Genomic DNA, 25646 nt, shown 5'->3' on the forward strand with positions numbered 1-25646 from the left:
GAGCCGGACAGCTGTTGGAAAGAAATTGTTCTTGAACCTGGAGGTGCTGGTCTGGTCTTCAGGCTTCTGTACCTTCTGCCTGAAGGGAGCAGTGAGAGGAGGTTGTGGCCAGGGCTTCACGAAGACATCTTCAATGGATGGGAGCTCTGTGCCTGTGATGGATGTTAAGATTACTAGGGTTTCACAGATCTGGTGGGATTGTCCTGTTGGGAGGGTTCTGGAGAGAATGGTTTCAGTGGGAGAGGGGCTGAGGAAAAGGTGGGGGGGTTTCAATGGGAGGGCCTGAGGAAGGGGTGCTTCAGTGGGAGGGGCTGAGAAATGGGTGGGGGGTTTCAGTGGGAGAGGGGCTGAGGAAGGGGCTTCAATGGGAGGATGAGGTCTGGCAAAAAGGGCTTTTGTGGAAGGATCTGGGTTCTGGAGTGAGGATTTGAAGATAAGAGAACGTTAATTGGCCAGTGCCAAAAATAACAAAAGGTATTTTCACAGAATCATTGTCATGTTACAGGAGAGCAGGTGCCACTCTGGAGTCAGAGTTTCACAACAGAAACAGGCTCTTTGGCCCCACTCCTTCATCCCATCCAATACCTATTGAGCCAGTCCCATTTGCCAGTGTTTGGCCCTTAGCCCTCAAAATCTTTCCTTCCATTGACCTTTCTGAATGTTGTTGAAATCTTGTGCTTGTCCCTGCTGCTCCAGCCTGTTCCACATTCTCACCACCCTCTGGGTGAGGACATTACCCCTCATGTCCCTTGTAAATCTTTCCCTCTCACCTTAAACCTACACCCTCTAGTTTTAGACTCCCCTATCCAGGAGAAAAGAGTAAGATTATATACCTTATCTATGCTCCTTATGATTTTATAAACCAGTTTCCTCCCACCTTTCAAAACGTACCGGGGGTTGTAGGTTAAGTGGGGTATTTTGGTGGCATGGTCTTGTGGGCCGGGTCTGTTCCTATGCTCTATTCTAAATTTAAATCAAGCTAACACCAACTCATTCACGCCATAGCAGATTCTGAGCAATTGGAATGTCTACTGAATATGTTCACAGAGCAGTGTGTGGGGCTTCCTGTCCCAGATGGAGATGGCAGGCACATGGCAGGGGGCAAAGAAGGGTGAGCTGTGAATAGAATGTAGTTGGTGCATCTTACGTATCAGCATGTCGGTGCATCTGTCCATTGTTCACATATATATGACAATAAAGTCTGATAATTGGTGATATTACATGAGATGGACAAGAGTTGTAGGGAGGGTCTGTTGATTTGAGGTGATGCAAGTGAAGTTTGGAGTAATGGTGGTGTTGGAATCCAGATGTGGGTGAGATTGGCGGATGAGTGGGGTTTTGGGTTGGGTGGTTTTGGACTGGACCTGGGTGGGTGGGATTGCCTTACAAATGTGGAATCATACAGTACAGAAACAGGCCAATCAGCCCACCTCATCCATTATGTCTCCCTGCATGAATACCACCTGACCCACATTAGGGCCTATATCCCTCTAATCTTTTCCAATCAAAGCATTTGTCCAAATGTCCTTTAAATTACAGGTACATACAAAAACCCAACTCGTTACTTTCTGCCCCTTTCACTCTGCCACTGAATGTGGGTTGAACGAGGCAATTTAGTGGGTATTTAGCAGGTCACCTGCCAGTGTGAACGCTCCTGACCCAGGGGTTGATTCAGAGCCTGGCCAAGTTGACTCAGCTCCAATGTGAACGGGCGACATGCTCAATCAGGCACCATTAGTGACGTCAGTGCCTCTACGTGAGCATCAGTCTGTTAGTTTTAATATCGGTGCAGTTATATTTCAAAGGTTTTTAGTGTTGGTGTTGATCACAAAGCACAAAGATTTGACACTAGGGCCTGCCAGATTGTGAGGGATCTGGTCTGTGAGCTTGTCCTAAGTTTAAGCAGTCTGAAGCCCACTGCAGATTTTCCCCATGCTCTTCCATAAATTGTGCACATATGTGCTTTATTCCCACTACGACTTCACTGCCCTGCTAGTATGTAATGTGTTACTCAGGATGTCACCACTGGAGGTTGGTTCACCCCTTAGATCCGCGATATCCACATGAACCAAGGAATTCATGGTCCAGTGTGAATGCTTAACTGGTATTGCAACACAGGTCATTTACTCACCTATTTAGTGGGTTGCCAGTGTGAAATATTGGATGCTGGGTAACCTGCTGAATTTGTCCAGCACATTTCTGTATTGAATGTATTTACAGTACTGCTCGCCCTGCATCTTCTATAGATTTGGAGGTGATACGTTTTCATTTGGGGGTTACAAGAACCAGATGTTGTGGGTGGTGAGTGGGACTGTAGAATGGATGAGATTGGACTCTCAATGGATGGAAAGCAGCAGGGGGTCCCAGGAAGGGGGTGGGTAATGCTTGTTCCTTTGTGTTTTATCTCACATGGGAATCCCTCTTCACACTCCTATTAGGTTATTCTAAGAATTCTTTATTCCACGTTCAGTAGCGAACACTCGGAGTGAAACGGTTTGCATATTGGCTATTGCCTGGGTATTTGAGATGCTGGCCCCTCCATGTCTTGATCCTATCACAGCAGGCCGGCAGGGAAGCATTCCCTCAGCAGTGTGGCCGTGGCACGACAGAGAGAAACCTGTGGTTGATCAAAATGCACCTCCACCTTGCTCACTTGCTTTGGCTGAATCATCTCCTGGCAGAACACCGAGCTGCCTCTAACTGTTAAAGCTGTGAACAAGCACCCTGGAATGGAGCACTGAGCCTCAACACGCAGAATCCACTCCCAGTGGGACCGCATGCAACCGTTCAGTCCCCTAAGTCAGGCTATCAGCGCCCGAGTAATTGAGAGGCAGAACAAAGAGGTTTTTCATCCCATTCAGTGCCTACTAACCATCAATCTCCTGCTCTAATCCCACACACTGAGGGAGAGTTACAGCAGCTAATTCACAACCAGATCTGTGCTGCAGGGTTGTTGCTGCAGTGGGGGCCCTTCTCTGTGCTGCAGGGTTGTTGCTGCAATATCGTGTCTATGCTAATGTTGCAATCTCCCTCTGTCAGATTAACTTTTCAATCTTTCTTTCTTCCTTGAGTTCTTACAAAAACATGAAGTGAACGTTTTGTGGAGTTGAGCCTCTGCACAGATGGAGCTGAATATTAAACAGTGCATCAAGCTGACAACACTGAGGGTGGGCTGTGTGCTCTACTCCCCAACCTCCCCCCCCCTCACTGCACATCTCCCCCTCAATCCCTCCTTCCCACAGAACAGCACACTGTTGAGATAGATGATGCCCCGTCCCTCTACTGCTGCTTCTGTGAAAACGGCCAACATCGATTTTGTTTCTCTGCCATTTCCTAATTCCCAGCACAGCCCCTGTTGCAGTTTTTAAGGGATCTACATCCATTTATGCAGATTTGTTCCTTTTTACATATTAGAGGAGCTCTTACAGTCTGATTCCAGGTTCCATAGAGCAGTACAGGCCTTAACAAACCTGCCCCACCATCACCCTGCCCACTGTACCTATTTTTGTTAAATCCATGTGCCTTTCCAAGAGTCCTTTGAATGTCCCTATTGTACTAGCTTCCACCACCTCCACCCCCAGCAATGCATTTCAGGCACCCAGCACTCTGTGTAAAACCCACCTCTGACATCTCCCTCCACTCACCTGAAGTGATTGCCACCTTGAGGAGAAAGGTATTGGCTGTTCACCTCCTTTCCTCAGCAATATCTTGCCTCATTATATTTGAGATTTCCCCAATCCCACTGGTTCTTTTAGCAAACACTACTGCCCCTTTCCCTCCTCCACCCAATCCCTATCCTTAACTGACAGCAGCACCACTTTCCCCATGTTTTATTGGCCAGTGAATACACAGCTTGTGAACTGCACACTCATCCCATTGCTTCATCTTTTGATGTGGTTTCCCATTTGATCAAAGCCAATTCACTCTACATCCCCTCTAAGAGGCAGGGCCAATCCTTAGATAAAATGCTGTCAGATTTTGATCACTGACCCCAAACAAGGCCTCTTATCTGCCAGCAGATTAATCGATCATCAAATGTTGCTGGTTCCCGACTGACTCGGATACCCCCACACTGTTCATGTCTGATTACTGCCCCCCAGGCCTGAAGGTGATGACATCCTCCCCCTATCCTCTTGTCTCTTGCTGAGATGTCGCTCCACCCAAAAACAATGTCTGGATTTTCTGATCCAAGGCCTCACCTTCCAATCCCAGCCTATTCCCGTCACCTGGACAGGTTCATTCCCAGTTCTGGTCACTTTTCATTCCCAACAGTTTGTCGATCATTTCCAGTTATTTTCATTGCTGCGGGTGTAGAGAATGCTGATTAACCAAAGGAACTGCTCACTCTAACCCTTCGAGACTCTCATAACAATATTTCTTTATTTATTTGTTGAGAAGAATACTTGTCCTGCATATGTATTATCTGTCGGTAGGTGTGTTCTGTTTGGTTGTTTGTCTACGTGTTTTGCACCAAGGACCAGAGATCGCTGTTTTGTCAGGTTGTACTAAAACAATCAGATGACAATAAACTTGACTTGAGCGTTGGGGTTAAGCCTTTAGTGCAGCATTTTTCTCTGAACACTGTGTCTGGCTGCCATTCCCTCATGACAGATGCTGGTTGTCTTCACTCCTTTCACTGCCCTTCACTGTCACCCTCATCAGAACTGGGTCAGTGAGTTCTCTCTCCTGGAGGGCCACAGAGGTGGAGTCACAGAACATATTCACAGCCATGAGCAGAGGAAAGGCTTCACTGTGGAGAGAATTCCCGAGTGTGGAATGGCCAGGACTGGGGAGGAAGTGCAACATGGCCCCGATTCGGCTGTGCTCTCACAGTTGACCATCCACTGTGTGTAACCTTCGGAAATGCTGATACATCAGGATTTTGCCCATCCACCCATCCCCTGCACCGATTCCTCAAGGAAGTCCACTTGATTTCACTTTCCTGTACAAGTCCAGCCTCTGCTCCATCTGTTATCCTTTTTGTGATGTTCTCCTTCGCACGAGTTCATACATTTCCCTCCCACTGACATTAATGTTTCTTTTCCTGAGATTTAAGACCTCAGCTTCAGGTTAAACGACTTCATTTTCAGACATTCACTTTACGATCATTCTGCCTGAAGGCTCCTTCACACCACAGTCTGTTAATTAATCCTTTAACGCCACACAATGCTAGTTTTAAAATAACCTTTTCCCTTTGAACTAAGTCATTGGCTTGAAGCTTTTCTACAGCATACCAAAGCATTTCATTGCACCTCTGAAAGCTTCTATAAACAGCGGACAATGCAGGAGGCCACTCAGCTTAGCTCACCAACCCATGCAAGCTCACAGCTCTTTAATCCCTATAGCTGGAGCACTGTGTATAAGGTTAGTTTCCTTACCCATGGTGGGAGGCCAGTGAAGATTCATTAGCCAGGTTACAGGGAAGGTGGATTTACTGTCACGTCAAGTTTATTGTCATCTGATTGTTTAAGTACAACCCGACAAAACAGCGTTCTCCAGTCCTCGGTGCAAAACACGCAGACACATACCGAGACATAACACACACACACACAGACATACAAGTATTCCTCTAAATAAATCAATATAGTTTTTGTACAAATGTGGGTCTCGGAGGGTGAGTGGGAGCAGTTCCCTTGATCGTTCAGCGTTCTCACTGCCCGTGGGAAGAAGCTGTTCCTCAGCCTGGTGGCGCTGGCTCTGATCCTCCTGGATCTTTTCCCTGATGGGAGCAGCTGAAAGATGCCGTGTACAGGGGGGAAGGGGACCTCAGTGATTTTGCATAGCCTGCACAAATCTGACTGCACACATTGAGACTGAGAGGAACTGTACTGCGTAGAATTTAGAACAAAGGGAGGAGATTTCATTACAAGTTACCAGATTATAAAAGGATCTGACAGGGTTCATGCAAAATTCCCAGAGGTTAGAAAACCTCTGGAATTCTCTCCTGCAGGAACTATGGAGGTTCCATCATTGAGTTCATTCAAAGCACAGACTGTTAGATGCAATGGAAGCAAGGGAGTGGAAGACAGGGTGGGGGACTGGTATCATCTCTACCTCCAGCATAGATCACCATGAATGCATTGGCATTACAGTTGAAACAGGCATTCAGAGAGAGAGATGAACCGTCTGAACAGGTTCCTCGGACCACTGGGGTATTGTGGCCACTAATGACATCTTTACATCATCCCTGCACTGAGACCATTAGATCCTTGCCCATGTTCCCCCAGGTTCTTCTCGTCACCCACACAATTGAGCGCAATTTACAGCAGCCATTTCCCCCACAGACTCCCCACATCTCTGGGCTGTGGGAGGGAATGAGAGCCTCCAGGGGAAACATCCACAGTCACAGGGACAATGTGCAAACTCCACACAGACAGTGCCTGAGGTGGAGATCGAACTTGGGTTTCCGGAGCTGGGTGGTGCTGATGGTAAAAGTTCAAGGTGCTCCAACCTCAGTGATCGACTGCACACATGGTAGTCACAACAAGACATAGGCTCAGGTCCCCCCACCACATGTCCACACCCACACTGTGACCAAGTATGGGACCCTCTAAAGGTCAGTCTTCCTCCTGCTTCCTGCCTCAGGATTCTCCATGGGACCTGCTCCTGTGCAGGAGTGTGAGGGTCCCATGGGGAGAGGGAGGGGGAGGGCCCTGGAGGGGGGGAGAAGGGAAGGAGGAGGGGAAGAGGGTGAGACACCATGAGGAGAGGGAAGGACCCTGAGGTGAGAGGAGAGGGCAAGGTCCCCGGGGAATGGTCCCTTGGGAAGAGGGAGGGGAGGGTCCCATGGGGGAGAGGGTGAGAGTCCCTGGGGGAAAGCAGAGGGTGCCAAGGTGGAGAGTACCAATGGGGGGGGGGGGTCCCAGAGAGGAGGAATGACCTCTAACATCCTGTACAGCTGGTGGAGATGAATAAAATGGCCACATTGATTTCAACAAAAGACACGAGTCTCTTTATATTGCAGCTACCAGGACTCTAGGAAATGCAAATTAATTGTAGCGTTGGCATGGAAACCAGCTTCTCCCCTCCTTCCCATTACTAGGAATGGAAATCTACCAGCAAAGTAAAACACAGTCCAGAAAACACCCACCAGTCATTCACCGAGGATCCCCCACAACCCCACTGTACCCCACACTCCCACTGTACCCCACACCCCCACTATATTCACAACCCCACTGTACCCCACATCCCCACCCCCAATACATCAACCATGATTTAAATGGGGGAGCAGACTCAATGGTCCAAATGGCCTAATTCTGCTCCAATTTCTTATGGTAGCGTGGAATGTCTTGAGACCAAACCAGACCCTGTATCCCTGTGAGACAGAATCATTTCCAGCTCAAGTCTGCAATCCCTCTCAGTAATGTGGGGGAGGGCGGGGGGGGAGAGTTACAGGGCCCTGAGGTGTGTGCTGCCTCCATGGAGAGGGGGGGTGGGGGGGGGTGACAGGCCCTGAGGTGTGTGCTGCCTCCACAGAGAGGGGAGGGCGCGGGGGGGGGGGGGTGACAGACCCTGAGATGTGTGCTGCCTCCACAGAGGCACGTGGTCCCCAACCGTGGTTTTCTAAGCCCTGAACTGGAAGGAAGAGAAACCCCCAATGGCGCCATTTTGGCTGGCTGCCCCGCCGTGTGGCTTACAAGCAGGGCCAGTTCACCTGCTTTGTGGTGAGCTGCCACACACCCCCCCCCCAAAACCGGCACCAATGTCCTTTTTTGCCAGGCGGCCTCACTTCTTGGGCTGGGCAATGACCACGGGGTCAGTGGGATCGAGGTGTGCTGGCTTCAGCCTATCCATGGTAAACAGCTCATGCCTGCCACCCAAGTCTAGCATGAATGTCGAGCCGGAACGCTGTATAACCCTGTACAGCCCCTTGTACGGTCGCTGTAGAAGTGCCGCGGTTGGGCCCCGCCAAACAAAAACTAACTCTGCGGAAAGCAGCACACCAGGAACATGAGTCGGGCAGGTGCCATGCCTGAGTGACGGTGGGGGTTCGAAGGAGTCCAAGCGTGCCCTGAGGTGAGGAAGTAGTTCATGCGGCAACCGCTGGGGATTGTGAGGTGCGTTGATGAACTCACCAGGTAGTGCCAGCGGTGCACCATAGAACAGCTCAGCTGACGACGCCTGCAGATCTTCCTTGGGAGTGGAGCAGATGCCCAGGCGCACCCAAGGCAGTTCGTCCATCCAGTTGGGACCGGTGAGGCGGCCCATGAGTGCCAACTTAAGGTGGCGGTGCAGATGTTTGACAAGTCCGTTGGCCTGGGGGTGGTAGGCCATGGTGCAGTGTAGCTGTATCCCAAACCTGTTGGCGAGCTGTGCCCAGAGCGCAGATGTGAACTGGGCGCTCCGATCGCTGGTGAGGGAGCCGGGACGCCGAACTGGGCGACCTAACCATGCAACAGGCCTCGGGAGCAGGAGTCGGTGGAGGTGTCTGGCATCGGGATCGCCTTGGGCCAGCGAGTGGTGCAGCATACCACCGTAAACAGGTAACGGTTTCTCCGGGAAATGGGTAAGGGCCCGATGATATCCACGTGAATGTGGCTGAACTGTTCCTGGACATGCTCGAACTCCTGTACGGGCGCCCTGGTGTGCCTGTGCGCCTTGGATGTCTGACAATGGGTGCATGTTCTAGCCCAGCCCACAATCTGCTTCCGCAGCCCATGCCATATGAACCGTTCTGCCACCATCCGGACCGTGGACGATGGACAGATGTGAAAGGTTGTGGATGTGACGGAAGACCTGCCTGCACCACTCCTGCGGAACCACTGGCCGCGGGGTGCCCAAGGAGATATCGCACAGGATGATGCCTTCGCCGCTTGGAGTCGGGAGGTCTCGGAACCGCAGGCCGGTGATGGTGGTCTTGAAGGCCCTCGTCTCCTCATCAGCTTTCCGGTCCCAGGCGAGCTGGTCGAAGTCGAGAACAGGAGTTGGGGCGCAGGTGGCCGGTCGCGAGAGTGCATTGGCAACCACATTGTCCTTCCCCGCCTTGTGCCGAGTGTTGGTGGTAAGCTCCGACACGAAGGAGAGGTGATGCTGCTGGCGGGCCGACCAGGGATCCTTTGCCATTGTGAGCGCCTGGGTGAGGGGTTTTTGGTTGGTGAAGATGGTAAAAGTCCTCCCCTCCAAAAAATAGCCGAAATGCCGCACCGCCAGGTATATGCCCAGTAACTCGTGGTCGAAGGCACTATACTTGCATTCCGGCAGGCGGAGCAGGCGGCTGAAGAATGCCAACAGCTTCCAATGTCCATTCACCTGCTGCTCCAGGACGGCACCGATGGCTGCGGCAGAGGCATCGACAGAGAGTGTCATATGCAGGTCGGTGCGCGGGTGGGCGAGCATGGCGGCCTTTGCGAGGGTGTCCTTGGTGGCCTCGAATGCGGTGCAGACTTCTGGGTTCCAAGTTAACGTCTTGTGCTTGGCTGCGATGAGGGCGAACAGCGGCTGCATGATGAGCACAGCTCTCGGGATGAAGCGGTTGTAAAAGTTGACCATACCCGCAAACTCCTGCAGCTCCTTGAGGCTGTTCAGGCGTGGGAACTCCCCGATGGCGACAACCTTCGCAGCGGCGGGTGTGGCTCCTTTGGCCATGATGTTATGGCCCAGGAACTGCATGGAATCTTTCCCAAACTGTCACTTGACCGGGTTGATGGTAAGGCCGATGTTGGCCAGGCGGGAGAAAAGGGCACGTAGATGGGCCTTCTGTGGCGCCCGGTCCTTGATGGAGTCAAGGATGTCGTCCAAATAAATAAAGACAAAATCCAAGTCCCTGCCCACTGAGTCCATGAGGCACTGGAAGGTCTGAGCGGCATTCTTGAGCCCAAATGGCATGCGCTGGAATTCAAACAGGCCAAAGGACCCTCGCGCTGTGCAGGTTGGCCGTAAATTCCTGGATGTAAGGGATGGGGTAATGGTCAGGAATGGTTGCCTCGTTGAGCTGTCGATAGTCTCTGCAGGGACCAGCCACCGGAGGCTTTCGGGACCAGGAGGAGTGGCGAGGCCCATAGGCTGTCGGATCGCTGAATGATCCCCAGCTCCATCAGGTGTGAAAACTCCTCCTTTGCTACCTGGAGGTTGTCAGGCAGGGAGCCGGCATGCCTTGGCGTGAACCGGTGGGACCTGGGTCGGGATGTGGTGGAACACCCCGTGGTGCAGCGAGGCAGCAGACAACTGTGGCTTGAGGAATTTTGGGAACTCGTCCAGGATCTGCTGGAACTCATCTCTGGGCGTGCTGATCGTGGCCATCTGGAGTTGCTCCGAGCGGGAGGCGTCGAGGTGAACAGCCTGGAAGGTACAGGCATCCACCAGGCGCCTACCTCGAATGTCCACCAGAAGACCGTGTGCAAGGAGGAAGTCTGCACCCAGGATGGCAGTCAGAAGGGACGAGATGGTGAATCTCCACGCAAAATTCTGTTGGCCGATCTGGATGTGGACTGTCTTGTCTCCATATGTCTGGATTGCCATTGCGTTGGCCGCATGGAGGGGAGGTCCGCGAGGTTGGTTCCTGGATACGATGGCCGTGGCCGGTATGATGCTGATCTGGGCTCCAGTGTCAATGAGGAACCGCCAGCCACTGACTGAGTCCCGCAGATAGAGGAGGCTGTGTCGTTGGCCAGCCACCTCAGCCATTAACAGTGACCAGCCTGGTAGGTTCCCTGGAACGAGCAAGGCTGTCGACACTTTCGAGCCTTGGCTCTCCAGTGCTGGTGGTAGAAGCAGAGGCCTGAAATGGATGTTGTGGCCTTGGTTATGCTCTTGGGGGCCCCTGCTGGGGCCGGGTGCTCTACTGAGAATCATGTGAGCCATACCTCTTGGGCCTTCTGGGCGACCTTCCTTGGGTCAGTGAAGCTCTCCTGAACCAGCAGCAGGCAGATGACCCCAGGCATATGTTCGAGGAAGATGCACTCGAAAAGTGGGCAGTTGGTGTACTCACCCATGAGCGTGAGCATCTTGTCCATCAATTCCATCGGGGACCTGTCCCCCAGGACGTCGAAGTGCAGGACCCGAGCAGCACGCTGGTGTCTGGATAGTCCAAGGGACCCAGTAAGCACACACTTGATGGTCTCGTACTTGTCCTTGGCGGGTGGGTGCTGAACAAGGTGCAGCACGTGTCTGCCGGTGGCCTGGTCCAGGGCAGCGACCACATGGTAGAATTTGGTCATGTTGGACGAAATCTGGCGGAGGTGAAACTGAGCCTCTGCGTGGACGAACCAGGTCCACGGCTCCTGAAACCAGAATTCAGACAGTTTTACGGCTATGGCGCTGATCCCAGGCTCGCTCATGATGGGTTCAAAGACGTTTGAACCAGTCGGGGTCACCAATTGTAGTGGCGGCTACTCTGCTCCTGCAATTAACACACGCAACCAAACGGGTTGAGCTCAGTGAGCAGACTAGTTTATTGCAGGCTGCTAGGGTTCACTTATACTCCCCGCCCGGACCTGGCTGAGAACTGTGCTGGAGGGCGCTGACGTCATCCAGGTGTCACGTGGTCCCCAAGTGTGGGTTTCTGAGCCCTGAGCTGAAAGAAAGGGAAACCCCTGACAGTGCCATTTTGGCCGTCTGCCCCGCCGCGTGGCGTACAAGTGGGGCTGGTTTGCCTGCCTTGTGGTGAGCCGCCACACCCTCATCTTTTTTAAATCTCTCCCCTCTTACTTCAAACTGATGCCCTCAAGTTTTAGACTCCCCTACCCTGGGGAAAATGGCAGCACCCAGTAGCCCTCCTGGGACCAGGGTGAGGTTACTGGGTCATGGGTGCATCCTGCACCTTTCAAAGAGCACCCTAACCAACCTGGCGATTTAAGGGGGAACCCACCCCTGCAATGTCCTGGTGAGTGACATGTTATGCAGCCGCAGGGAATCCCCTGCTGCCTGTGCTCTTTCTGTTTAATGTTCCAGAGTAACTGGGTGAGATATTTCCCCTTTCAAATTGGTGGAGGAGGACACCCGGGCAAGTTTTACTGGGCTCTGACCACCTCTGAGGTAGTTCTAGGACCCTGGGTGGATTTTGACGGGACTTGCCTGGTTTGGTCCTTTCAAACAGCTGGGTCTTCAACCTAGTAAATTGCCTGGTTAACCCCATTTTACAAGGCAATTTGAAAGGGGCCTAATGACCCTGGAACATGCCGGTCCTGGACTCTAATTAGTTGGTCCTTAAACAACACACCCTTCCCCCAGTCAGATAACAGATGCTCCCAATTAACTCCCCTGAGCCCTTGTCTAATCGATTTGCCCTCCTCTAATTTTTGTACAACTAGGCCCAAGCTTAACCTTATCCAGAACTATCTTGACAGTTAAGGGATTAGTAATTACTATTCTCCACTAAACTCCAGTCACCTGGCCAGGCTTATTTGCCTGCACAAGGTCCTGTACACACCCTCCTCCTTCCTGCATGGACTATCCTGGACACACAGCAAGTTCTGCCACTCCAGTTGACTCCTTGCATTCTGATGAATCTCCTCTGCAGTCTCATGTTAACCTGAGCTACACACCACATTCCAAATGCAGCCATGGCAGGGTGCTGCCACGTTGCAGCATGACATGACCCCTTTCACTTCCCCAACCTACGGAATCAGATTCTTAAAGTTAAAGAAAAAATATTTTAAAAAACTTATCCATCCCATTCACATTTAAATTTCAAATATTCCTTATCTACTGAATAAACTTTACAAAAAAAACCACATCAATTTTTAGTTTTTTAAACAATCAAATACTTTCTTATGCTTTTTTTTATAAACAAAAAAAAACCTTCACTCTTTAATCTAATAATACAAAAAAAAGGAAAAAAAACGGGTAGGAGGTTAAAAATACCCCCTCCCGTCTAAACCGCGCAATGCAGTAACTCCCAAAAAAAAAATGGGTGTGAGATAACTCACACGTAGCAGATGACTTTCAGGAAATAATACCTATCCAGTTCTCTCCCCCAATTCTCACTTCATCTTAAAATAACATCATCATTATTTAATTTCCCTTTTTTTATAAAAAAACATTAGAAAAAAAAAGGGACAACTCTTCTTTTAATCAGTTCCAACTGCCGAGTCACCATTACAACCATTCCTTCTTGGAGCACGGCTCTTTTCTTCCATCTCTTGTCTCCTTAGAGATCGCGGCGGACTATGTCTCTGTTGAAACTGAGTAATTGGCAGCTTTGGAGAATCAAAAAACTTTGGTTGGCAACCATCTTGAAAAACCTTCAAAACAGCTGGATATCTAAAGGTTGCCTTATAACCTTTCTTCCACAACAACTCTTTAGCAGGATTGAATTCCCGTCGTTGGAACATAACTTCTTGACTCAAATCCGCATAGAAGAAAACTCGATTATTTTGAATCATCAAGGGTGATTTTCTCTGTTGTGCATTTCTAATAGCCACTCGTAAAATTATTTCTCTGTCGTAATAATTCAAGCAACGAACCAAAACAGGTCTTGGACTTTGACCTGAAATAGGTCTTCTACGCAAGGCTCTGTGAGCACGTTCCAGTATTATACCTTCCGGGAAATGTTCTTGACCCAGCACCTGCGGAATCCATTCAGTAAAAAATTTTCTTGGGTCTGGTCCCTCCATACCTTCCGGCAAACCAATAATCTTTATATTGTTCCATCTGGATTGGTTTTCCAAATAATCTATCTTTTTCACCAAATTTTTAGTTTGAGTTTGTAAGTCTTCGACCATTTTGGTCACATCAAAAACTTGATCCCGTATTTCATCTATATCTTCTTCACACGAATTAAATTTATCTCTCACTTCAAGCTTAAAAGCTCCAAACTCAGCCATCTGTTGAGAATGTATTTTCACCAGAGTATTAAACCTAGTACCAAGTTCAGTCATAATCTTGGATAATCCCTGCATTGTATAAGATAATTTAGATTCAAGATTCACAAAAATCTTTTCAATTGGAAGAGATTTTGGCTCAACAAATTCCTGCTTCTTCTGCATAACCAAAGGATCTTCTGTTCCTTCCTTCATTCTGGTTGCCTTCCTTATAGTATGACTGCGTGTGGAAACCCCAGCCACAGCCTCTCCACGCTGGCCGGTGTTTTCCCCAGTCCATAATGTATTAAGTTCTCCCAGTACATCAAGTTGTATAGGTTCTTCTATCTCAAGAGATGCAGTTTGCAGCGCCACCTCTACAGCTGACAAATGCCTTTGAGTAACTCTTTGTTCTAAAGGCTGTTTGGCGCCCTCTTTAGGGGGCTCTACCGATGTAACATAGAGCTCTACATCCGAACACTGTACCTCTCTCCTGGGATCCATTTCACGCTGAGTCCCGGTGTCTTTCCTGTAGGTAGGCTCCAAAACTTGAACTTTTGGAAAATGTAGTTTTTTGATGATCTGTTGTTTTTTTTTTGCTCTTTTCCACCAATTATAAGTTAAATTAACAGCACTGAAATTATCTAAACTTTTAAAGAATTTTAACGGGCATTTCTAGACAAAACAATAAGATAGAGTCAGGAGAGGACTGGAAGGCACGTCTGATCCTTACGCCATCTTGCCACGCCCCCCCATGGAATCAGATTCTGATTTATTGTCACAGTATGTACACAACATCACATACAACCCTGAGATTCTTTTTTTCTGCTGGCACGGCAGAATTACCACTAAATGGGAGAGCAAAAAATAAACTGCATTCAGCGTGAACATGTAAACAATCCAAAGAACTGTTAACAGGTAACAAATGTAAACAACTGTCTGCATACAGAGCAAGAGCAAAGAAAAATCAATAATGTGCACACGAGTCCTTAAATGAGTCTCTGATTGAGTTTGTTGTTGGGAAGTGACGTACCATCAATAATCACAAAAGGCTGGAGGTGTGAAACCATCAGGCTTTTATTAACTAAAGACTGGAACAACCGACAACCTCATTGACTGATCAAAGCAGAGAGAAAGGGGGAAATACAAGGGGCAAAGGGCAGAATCGGTCTCAGGAGGCGTGTCCAGCCAAGCAGCAGCCAATCATGGCTCAACAGTATTTACACATTCACCCATCCTTTTTAAGAGAGTCCTGCAGGGTGAGAAAAAGAGGGTGAAACAACTAAATATAAATACATTTTACAGCTTGAGGGGGTCTCCTCTGCTGCAGCGAGTGACGTGGCAATGGTTGGGGGGCTGCTGTAGTGTCCTGAGCAGCTTGTGAGGTTGGCCTGTTAACAGTTTGTCGAGGGGTGGGGACAGGTGGGGCAGTGAGGAAGTGCTGCTGGTACATCGTTGGCATCAAAGTGGCCAGGCGTAGGGGGTGGTCAGCTGCAGGTTCAGGGACCCCAAAGGTTGAAGTGGGGGAGAGGGTGTCTTTTGAAAGTCAGTGGTGGTTGGGGAGACCCCTGATGGAGCAAGATTCTGGATCGAGACTGTGTCTTTCCGCCCATCAGGGTAGGCAATGTAAGCCTACTGGGGGTTCAAATGGAGAAGGCGGACCATCTCGACCAGCGGGCCAGTCTTAGATTACCAGAATTGTTTCTGGAGCAGGTCTGGTCCTGGGGAAGTCAGCAGGTGGGCAGGTGGACTTCCTAGGGAAAGCAAACATCCATTCAAGAGGCATGTTGTTGGTGACCATACATAAAGATGACCAGACTGAGAGGAGGGTGACTGGGAGATGGGAAGACCCCGTCTCCTCAGTGCCAGGAGGGTGGCTTTCCAGACCGTGGCATTCTCTGTTTCCTCTTGCCCATTCCCTCTAGGGTTGTAGCTGGTGGTCCTGCTCATGGAGATGCCCCTGGCCTGCAGGTACTGCTGCAGCTCATCACTCATGATCAATGTACCCTAGTCACTGTGGATGAAGCCAGGGACCCAGAGTGTGAAGACATTTCTGAGGACCTTGATAACCGTGGCCGTGGTCATGTTTGGTGAAGGGGAAACTGGAGTATTCATCGGTGATTGTAAGGAAGTAGATATTCCAGTTGGAGGAGGGGAGGGGCCCCTTGAAATCAATGCTCGAAAGGGCAGGTTGCCTTGATCAGATGTACTTTGTCTGGCCGGTAGAACTGAGGTTTGCATTCGGCGCAGACTTGGCAGTTTTTAGTCATTGTCCGGACTTCCTCAACGGAATATGGTAGATTCCGAAATTTAATAAAATGGAAAAAACCGAGTAACTCCAGGTGGCAAAGGTCATTGTGGAAAGTCTGCAGCCTGTCCAACTGAACACTAGCACAGGTTCCACGAGATGGGGAACGTCTGGGGGCCCATTAAGTTTGCTGGGCCGGTAGAGAATATTATAGTTCCAAGTGGACAGTTTGATTCTCCACCTCAGGATCTTATCATTCTTGATTTTGCCCCTTTTCTTATTATTAAACTTGAATATGACCACTCGCTGATCTGTGAGGTGGGTAAACCATTTCCCGGTGAAATGGTACCTCCAGTGGCCTACAGCCTCCACGATGGCCTGGGCCTCCTTTTCGACAGAGGAGTGGTAAATTTCAGGGCCTTGGAGGGTTCATGAGAAGGCGATGGGTCTGCCCACTTGATTGAATATGGCAGCCAGGGCAAAGTCAGACACATCGCTCTTTACTTGGAATGGTGTGGACTTGTTTATGGGATGGTTGCCTTGGTGATATTGTTGGTCCAAGGTAAGGTTCTTGATAGCAGCAATCCCTGCAGATGTTTTTTTTTTTTTTAAATTTTTTATTTTTCACACCATAAATCACAATAGCCATGATATACACTTTTTCTTTTCCACACATTTACAGTGACTTTTTCTCCCTCCCCCCTCCCTCCTCCCAAGCCACCCCCCCATCCCCCCCTGCAGATGTTCTTGATGGTGGGGAAGTTTTTGCATGTAGTGTCCTGGGCTGTGTTTATTACCTTTTGGAGGGCTTTACATTCAGGGATATTGGTATCCCCATTACAGACCGTGATGTAGCCAGTCAACACACTTTCCACTTCACATCTGTAGAAATTTGCCAGTGTTTCTGGTGTCATACCAAATCTCTGCAAAGTCCTGAGGAAGTAGAGGTGCTGACGTGCTTTCTTCACAATACCATTGGTGTGTTGGGTCCAGGAAAGGTCCTCCAAGGTAGTGACTCCCAAGAACTTAAATTTGCTTACCCTCTCCACCTCTGATCCCCCAATGGTCACTGGATGGTAAGCCTCTGACTCTCCTTTCCTGAAATCAACAATCAGCTCCTTGGTTTTGGTGACATTGAGTGCAAGGTTGTTGTTGGTGCACCATTCAGCCAGGTTTTCAGTCTCCATTCTGTACACTGACTCAACGCCTTCCTTCATACAACCTACTGCCGTGGTATTATAAGCATAGTTGTCATATTGAACCACACAGTCGTAGGTGTAAAGTGAGTAGAGCAGGGGGCTAAGAACACAGCCCTGTGGTGCTCCGGTACTGATGGAGATTGTGGAGGAAAGGTTCTTGCCAATTCTCACTGATTATGATCTGGAGGTGAGGAAATCCAGGATCTAATTACACAGTGGGGTGTTGAGTCCCAGGTCTTGGAGTTTGCTGATCAGTTAAGAGGGGATGATGGTTTTAAATGTGGAACTGAAGTCAATAAAGAGCATCCTGATGTATTTTGAAGATTGATGGTGTTAAATGTGTAACTGTATGCTAAAATATTTAACTCTACCCTGAGTGAGAGACTACCTTCCACCTTTTTACCAATGTTCCACTGGGTTCCCTCCACCCTTTCTTCCCACCTCTTTCTCTCCCACCTACGTGAAGGCCCACCACTTGCTACCTCACCTGTTGAGCATTACCTACTTTCGCTGGTCTCATTCACGCAGAATGTCAGGATTTAGTGAATGCAGTAACCATTTGCCTGAGTTGGTTCATCAGGAGAGCAGGCAGTACCTTGACACAGGTGTGGGTGAAAGGGTCATTGGAGAACTGCTCGTTTTAACAGAAGAGGGATGACTGATTCCCTTCAGCTTCCTGGAGCAAGCCCAGATCATGTACGACAAGCTGTTCTGTCACAGAAACTGTTGCACAAATTGGTGGGGCAAGACACAGAAGCATTTAACGTGTTTAATTAAAGAGCTGAGATGAGGTGGGATGTCACAAGGACAAGATTACAAGCTGGTCTGGCCTGCATATGACACGGTACAGTCCCCCTGAGAAACTGCCAGCCAGAAGAGCCTCTCAGCCGGGGGATGGGAGATGCCATGATCGGATCGTGATGGTGGAGTGGTGTAAGGTGATTGCTCAGAGTGGGAGAACTGATTGAGTGGTTTACAACTCTGTGTATGAAATATACAATATGTGAACTAAAGATGATAGATTGGCGTTTATTCACAAAGGTACTCAGTAGCTGGGAATTTCAGAGAGTTTCACTAAACCATTCCTATAAATCCTTGAAGTCATCAGTACAAGACAGATTTATACTGACAAAACGTAACTGAGCAAATTAACCTCCCTCAATACCCCCTCATCAAACAAATACCCCCTCACTGAAAAAATACCCCCTCACTGAACAAATACCCCCTCACTGAACAAATATCCCCTCCTGAACAAATACCCCCTCACTGAACAAATGCCCCATTCCCAAATACACCCTCGCTGAACAAATATCTTCTCACTGAACAAATACCCCCCACTGAACAAATACCCCCTCACTGAACAAATACCCCCCCACTGTACAAATATCCCCTCATTGAACAAATACCTTCCTCACTGAACAAATACCCCCTCACTGAGCAAATTCTCTCTTCCCCAGAACAATGCAGCAACAAGTGCATCTGGAAGGATTGCTGAGGGGAACCAATGAGTGAGGTGCAGTTGGATCGTTAAATGGTTTTTGATCTCACACCCTAAACATAGAAACCATAGAATGTTACAGCACAGAAAAAGGCCTCTTCAGCCCTTCTTCTCTGTGCTGATCCATTTTTTTTTGCCCTCCATACTCTTCCCATGCATGTACCTGCCCAAATTCTTCTTAAATGTTAAAATTGAACTCAGATTCACCATTATAGCTGGCGGCTCATTCCACACCCCCACCACTCTGTGATGAGGTTCCCTATCATGTTCCCCCTAAACTTTTCCCCTTTTACTCTTAACCCATGTCCTCTGGTTTATATCTCACCTATCCTAGTGGAAAAAGCCGACCTACATTTACTGTCTATCCCCCTGTGATAGTACAGATTCTATCACCAATGTGTATATGGAGATTGTAGTGTAGGGTGACTGTGATTGGCTGAGAGTGTAGCCACACCTATTGGCAGGTCTTAAAGGGTTGCTCCTCGCCAGACCAGGTCATTTTGGACTGCTCGTCCTACATGTGATACGCTCCAGTCTTCTAGTAAATAAAAGCCTTGGTTTGGATCAACAAGCCTTTGATTCTTTCGACGCGCTCTACATCCCCTCATAATTTTAAATACCTCAATCAAATCTCCCCTTATTCTTCTACATTCCAGGGAATAAAGTCCTAACCTGTTTACCCTCTCCCTGTAACTCAGTTCCTGAAGTCCAGGCAACATCTTAGTAAATCTTCTCTGCCCTCTTTCTATCTTATTGATATCTTTCCTGTAGTTTGGTGACCAAAATGCACATCATTCTCCAAATTTGGCCTCACCAATGTCATACACAACTTTACCGTAACATCCCAACTCCTGTACTCAATACTTTGATTTATGAAGGCCAAGATGCCAAAATCTCTCTTTACAACCCTGTCCACCCATGACGCCACTTTCAGGGAATTATGTATCTGTATTTCCAGATCCCTCTGTTCTACTGTGCTCCTCAGTGCCCGACCATTTACTGTGTATGTCCTTTCTTGGTTCGTCCTTCCAAAATGCCACCCCTCCCACTTGTCTGCATTAAATTTCATCTGCCATTTTTCCAGCCGGTCCAGATCCCTCTGCAAGCTTTGAAAACCTTCTTCACTGTCCACAATGCCTCCAATCTTAGTTTCTTCTACAAACTTGCTGATCGATATAGACCATGAACAACAATAGTCCCAGCACCGATCCCTGAGGCACCACTAGTCACAGGCCTCCAGTCTGAGAAGCATCATCCACCACTACTCTCTGGCTTCTCCCATCCATCCATTGTCGAATCCTGTTCACTACATGAATACTGAGCATCTGAACCTTCCGGACTAATCTCCCATGTGGGAGATTGTCAAAGGCCTTTCTAAAGTCCATGTAGATAACATCCACAGCCTTTCCTTTGTCAACTTTCCTGGAAACATCCTTGAAAAACTCTATGAGATTGGATAGACATGTGGTACCATGCACAAAGCCATGTGGACTTTCCCTAATCAGCCCCTGTCTACCCAGATATTTATGTATCTAGTCTCATATCTTTCAGTAAATTACCTACTGCTGATGTCAGGCTCAACTGCCTATAATTTCCCAGATTATTGTTTGAGCCTCCAATCCTCTGGCACCTCACGCGTGGCTAAGGATGTTTTAAATACCTCTGCTATGGTCCCTGCAATTTCTGTATGAGTCTCCCTCAAAGACTGAGGGAATACCTTGTCAGGCCCTGGGGATTTATCTACCTGTATATGCTTCATGACAGCAAGCATTTCCTCTCTGTAATCTGCATAGGTTCCATGACCTCACCGCTATCTTGCCTCACTTTTGTTGACTCAGCATCTGTCTCGAGACAATACAGGTGCAAAAAATCCATTTAATATCTCCCCATATCTTTGGCTCCATGCATAGATGACCACTCTGTTCTTTAAGAGGACCAATTTTGTTATTCTGACTGGAAGATAGAAACTCTGTATTCTCATATCACCTTTGAAGGCCTCCTGTTTACCAAGCACGCCTTTACCAGGAAACAACCTGACCCATCCACACTTGCTGGATCTTTTCCGAACCCATCACATTTAGCCTTTCTCCTATTTAAAATGTCAACCCAAGTACTAGACCTATCCTTTTCCTTAATTATATAGAAACTCATGAAATGATGCTGCGTAGGATGTGAAAGGTTCGAGAGTGTGGGGTTGTGAGATGAAAGACATGTGCTATGCCGGGATGCAGACAGACAAGTGAATGGGCCACAATCTGGTAAATGCAGTATAATTCCTGAAACATGAAATTGCCCATTTTTGCAAGAAAAATAACAATGAGTAATATTATTTAAATTGAAAGATGTGGTGGAGCTCTGAGATGCAGAAGGAAATCTGAGTCCTGGGGCAAGATTTGTAAAAGGTTAGTGTGTAGACATAGCAAGTAATTAGGAAAGCTAACAGAAGTTATTATTTATTGCAGGGGGAATTGAACACAAAAATAGGGAAATTTGGCTTCAATTACACAGAGCAGAGGTGAGACGGGGGTACAGGATCGGTGTACTGGTTAAGGAAGGATGCCCACTTCTCACAGACAGTGAGAAGGCTGAACGATCAAAGGAACAGCTCACACTAACCATCTGAGAGTCTCGTATTCACAAAAGAGTATTTATATGTATTTATGAATCCTGCATGTATATTATTTGTCTGTGTGTGTGTTACATCTGGGTGTGCGTCTGCGTGTTTTGCACCAAGGTCCGGAGAACGTAGTTTTGTCAGGTTGTACTTGTACAATCAGATGACAATAAACTTGACTTGATGCTTGATTTCCTTCTGGGTACATGCATACCAGGAATAGTGGGTTGCCGCTTGAGAACAGGATGGACTTCAATCCATGGTATATAGAAGTGTAAGAGGGGATTTTATTGAAACCAGAGTATCTTTGCATTAAAGGGTAAGACGTAAATCACAAAGGTCGGCAGACACTGTGTCTGAAGTAAAAGCACAAAATGCTGGAGAAGCTCAGGTCAAACAGTGTCCTTTATACAGCAGAAGGGTGTGGAGTGGATGTGTGGGAGGGTCGGGGGTGGGGGAGGGCTACCTGTTTGCAGCAGAGATGAGGTTTTCAGCAAAGTGGAAGCTGATTCTCTGAATACCATTAAGGCTGAGGTAGGTGGATTCTTGACAAGTCAGGGGTGAGACGTCACCAGGGGTTAATCACGTTAAAGGGTAGAGCACACTCGAGGGGTTGAGTGACCTCATTTAGCAACCAAAGCAGATGTTCACAGGTGGACAGTCTGATAGTAAACTGAAAGTAGAAATGAACAACTCCTCCTCCAGCAGGCACTGATCATCTGGAACCAGAACTCCAGATCGGACCCAGTGTCCGGGGGGAGCAGGCACTGATGATCTGGATATTGCAGGATCAGAGCCTGGAATCAGAACTCCAGATCGGACCCAATATGTCCGGGGGGAGCAGGCACTGATGATCTGGATATTGCAGGATCAGAGCATTGAACCAGAACTCCAGATCGGACCCAGTGTCCAGGGGGAGCAAGCACTGATGATCTGGAACCAGAACTCCAGATCGGACCCAATATCCGGGGGGAGCAGGGACTGATGATCTGGATATTGCAGGATCAGAGCCTCGAACCAGAACTCCAGATCCGACCCAATGTCCGGGTGGAGCAAGCACTGATGATCTGGAACCAGAACTCCAGATCCGACCCAATGTCCGGGTGGAGCAAGCACTGATGATCTGGAACCAGAACTCCAGATCAGACCCAATGTCCGGGTGGAGCAAGCACTGATGATCTGGAACCAGAACTCCAGATCCGACCCAATGTCCGGGTGGAGCAAGCACTGATGATCTGGAACCAGAACTCCAGATCGGACCCAATGTCCGGGTGGAGCAAGCACTGATGATCTGGAACCAGAACTCCAGATCCGACCCAATGTCCGGGTGGAGCAAGCACTGATGATCTGGAACCAGAACTCCAGATCGGATCCAGTGTCCGGGTGGAGCAAGCACTGATGATCTGGAACCAGAACTCCAGATCGGACCCAGTGTCCGGGTGGAGCAAGCACTGATGATCTGGAACCAGAACTTCAGATCGGACCCAGTGTCCGGGGGGAGCAAGCACTGATGATCTGGAACCAGAACTCCAGATCGGACCCAGTGTCCGGGTGGAGCAAGCACTGATGATCTGGAACCAGAACTCCAGACCGGACCAAATGTCCGGGTGGAGCAAGCACTGATGATCTGGAACCAGAACTCCAGATCGGACCCAGTGTCCGGGGAGAGCAAGCACTGATGATATGGAACCAGAACTCCAGATCGGACCCAATGTCCGGGGGGAGCCAGTACTGATGATCTGGAACCAAAACTCCAGATCGGACCCAATGTCCAGGTGGAGCAAGCACTGATGATCTGGAACCAGAACTCCAGATCGGAACCAATATCCGGGGGGTGCAAGCAGTGATGGTCTGGAACCAGAACTGCAGATCGGACCCAATATCCGGGTGGAGCAAGCACTGATGATCTGGAACCAGAACTGCAGATCCGACCCAATGTCCGGGTGGAGCAAGCACTGATGATCTGGAACCAGAACTCCAGATCGGACCCAGTGTCCGGGTGGAGCAAGCACTGATGATCTGGAACCAGAACTCCAGATCGGACCCAGTGTCCGGGTGGAGCAGGCACTGATGATCTGGAACCAGAACTCCAGATCGGACCCAGTGTTCGGGTGGAGCAAGCACTGATGATCTGGAACCAGAACTCCAGATCGGACCCAATGTCCGGGGGGGGCAAGCACTGATGATCTGGAACCAGAACTCTAGATCGGACCCATTGTCCGGGTGGAGCAAGCACTGATGATCTGGAACCAGAACTCCAGATCGGACCCAGTGTCCGGGTGGAGCAAGCACTGATGATCTGGAACCAGTACTCCAGATCGGACCCAATGTCCCGGTGGAGCAAGCACTGATGATCTGGAACCAGAACTCCAGATCGGACCCAATGTCCGGGGGGGGCAAGCACTGATGATCTGGAACCAGAACTCTAGATCGGACCCATTGTCCGGGTGGAGCAAGCACTGATGATCTGGAACCAGAACTCCAGATCGGACCCAGTGTCCGGGTGGAGCAAGCACTGATGATCTGGAACCAGAACTCCAGATCGGACCCAGTGTCCGGGTGGAGCAAGCACTGATGATCTGGAACCAGAACTCCAGATCTGACCCAATGTCCGGGTGGAGCAAGCACTGATGATCTGGAACCAGAACTCCAGATCGGACCCAGTGTCCGGGTGGTGCAAGCACTGATGATCTGGAACCAGAACCCCAGATCGGACCCAGTGTCCGGGTGGAGCAAGCACTGATGATCTGGAACCAGAACTCCAGATCTGACCCAATGTCCGGGTGGAGCAAGCACTGATGATCTGGAACCAGAACTCCAGATCGGACCCAGTGTCCGGGTGGTGCAAGCACTGATGATCTGGAACCAGAACTCCAGATCGGACCCAGTGTCCGGGTGGTGCAAGCACTGATGATCTGGAACCAGAACCCCAGATCCGACCCAATGTCCGGGTGGAGCAAGCACTGATGATCTGGAACCAGAACTCCAGATCCGACCCAATGTCCGGGTGGAGCAAGCACTGATGATCTGGAACCAGAACTCCAGATCGGACCCAGTGTCCGGGTGGTGCAAGCACTGATGATCTGGAACCAGAACTCCAGATCGGACCCAATGTCCGGGGGGGGCAAGCACTGATGATCTGGAACCAGAACTCTAGATCGGACCCATTGTCCGGGTGGAGCAAGCACTGATGATCTGGAACCAGAACTCCAAATCGGACCCAGTGTCCGGGTGGAGCAAGCACTGATGATCTGGAACCAGTAGTCCAGATCGGACCCAATGTCCCGGTGGAGCAAGCACTGATGATCTGGAACCAGAACTCCAGATCGGACCCAATGTCCGGGGGGGGCAAGCACTGATGATCTGGAACCAGAACTCTAGATCGGACCCATTGTCCGGGTGGAGCAAGCACTGATGATCTGGAACCAGAACTCCAGATCGGACCCAGTGTCCGGGTGGAGCAAGCACTGATGATCTGGAACCAGTACTCCAGATCGGACCCAATGTCCCGGTGGAGCAAGCACTGATGATCTGGAACCAGCACTCCAGATCGGACCCAATGTCCGGTTGGAGCAAGCACTGATGACTGCCGATACACCAAGTGGAAGAAAGCACCAATTATATGGTTTGCACTTGCTAATGACACAGTGAGAGGATGCAAGGAACGATGAGAATGCAAAGAGACTTGGTGATGCAGCCAAGTGGGTGAGCAGCCACTTGGCGGATGGTGGACTATGAGGAGGGATCGTCTTCATGAGACAAAGACTGGGTAATATTTAAATGATGAAGGATTGGGAAATATTGATGTTCGAAAGGACCAGGTGTCCTTGTTCTGCACGGAGAGCAAAGGAAAGTGAGGCCTAGTACTGTAGACAATGGAACAGGCAATGTACTGAAATCGAGGACCAATGTCCCTGGGATGATGGCCCTCATCTTGGATCTTGTTGGATGAGGCTATAGAGATCATGTATGTACTGATTGGAATCCACAAACATTCCCTGGATTCTGGCAAGTTCCCAGGAGATTGAAACATGGTTAATCTAATGCCACTAGTACAGAAAGATAGATCAAAAGCAGGTAAATATCAGCCAATGAGTCTGTTGTTGTGAAGATGCAGGAATCCATTACTAAGCGGAACATTGAGAAAATCACAACACATTAAAAGCAGTGTCAACAGAGAGTTTGGAGAAGATTATTGTCCATTATTCTTTCAGGATGCAACAGGTGTGTAAAGGAAACCATCAAACGGTTTTCAGAAGACGCTGCGAAATCCATTCTCTGCATCTGGGTCTTCCACTTGCTCTTCAGCAGATCCCAATCAGAGAAGAGCAGCAACTTCAGCTCCCCC

The 25646-nt window shown here is 49.1% G+C and overlaps 2 protein-coding genes across 9 annotated transcripts in view; both read right to left on the minus strand.

Annotated features, from left to right (window-relative positions):
• The window catches only part of LOC138743094 (glutamate receptor 1-like), a 114780-nt gene extending 106065 nt beyond the window's left edge, over window positions 1-8715 (minus strand). For 7 of the 8 annotated variants that reach the window (XM_069897918.1, XM_069897920.1, XM_069897919.1 and 4 more), the window contains exon 1: window positions 8076-8715. In XM_069897918.1, coding sequence (XP_069754019.1) covers window positions 8076-8622 — 547 coding nt within the window. In that variant the 5' untranslated portion in view covers window positions 8623-8715. The remainder of the gene's footprint in view (window positions 1-8075) is intronic. The other variant, XM_069897917.1, reaches the window with a different exon arrangement.
• Window positions 8716-10061: 1346 nt separating this feature from the next.
• Window positions 10062-25646, minus strand: part of LOC138743097 (uncharacterized) — a 54774-nt gene continuing 39189 nt past the window's right edge. The window contains exon 4 of the mRNA XM_069897935.1: window positions 10062-11338. Coding sequence (XP_069754036.1) covers window positions 10072-10800 — 729 coding nt within the window. The 5' untranslated portion in view covers window positions 10801-11338 and the 3' untranslated portion in view covers window positions 10062-10071. The remainder of the gene's footprint in view (window positions 11339-25646) is intronic.

Source organism: Narcine bancroftii, chromosome 9 (genome assembly GCF_036971445.1).
Source record: "Narcine bancroftii isolate sNarBan1 chromosome 9, sNarBan1.hap1, whole genome shotgun sequence".
NCBI classification, from domain to species: domain Eukaryota; kingdom Metazoa; phylum Chordata; class Chondrichthyes; order Torpediniformes; family Narcinidae; genus Narcine; species Narcine bancroftii.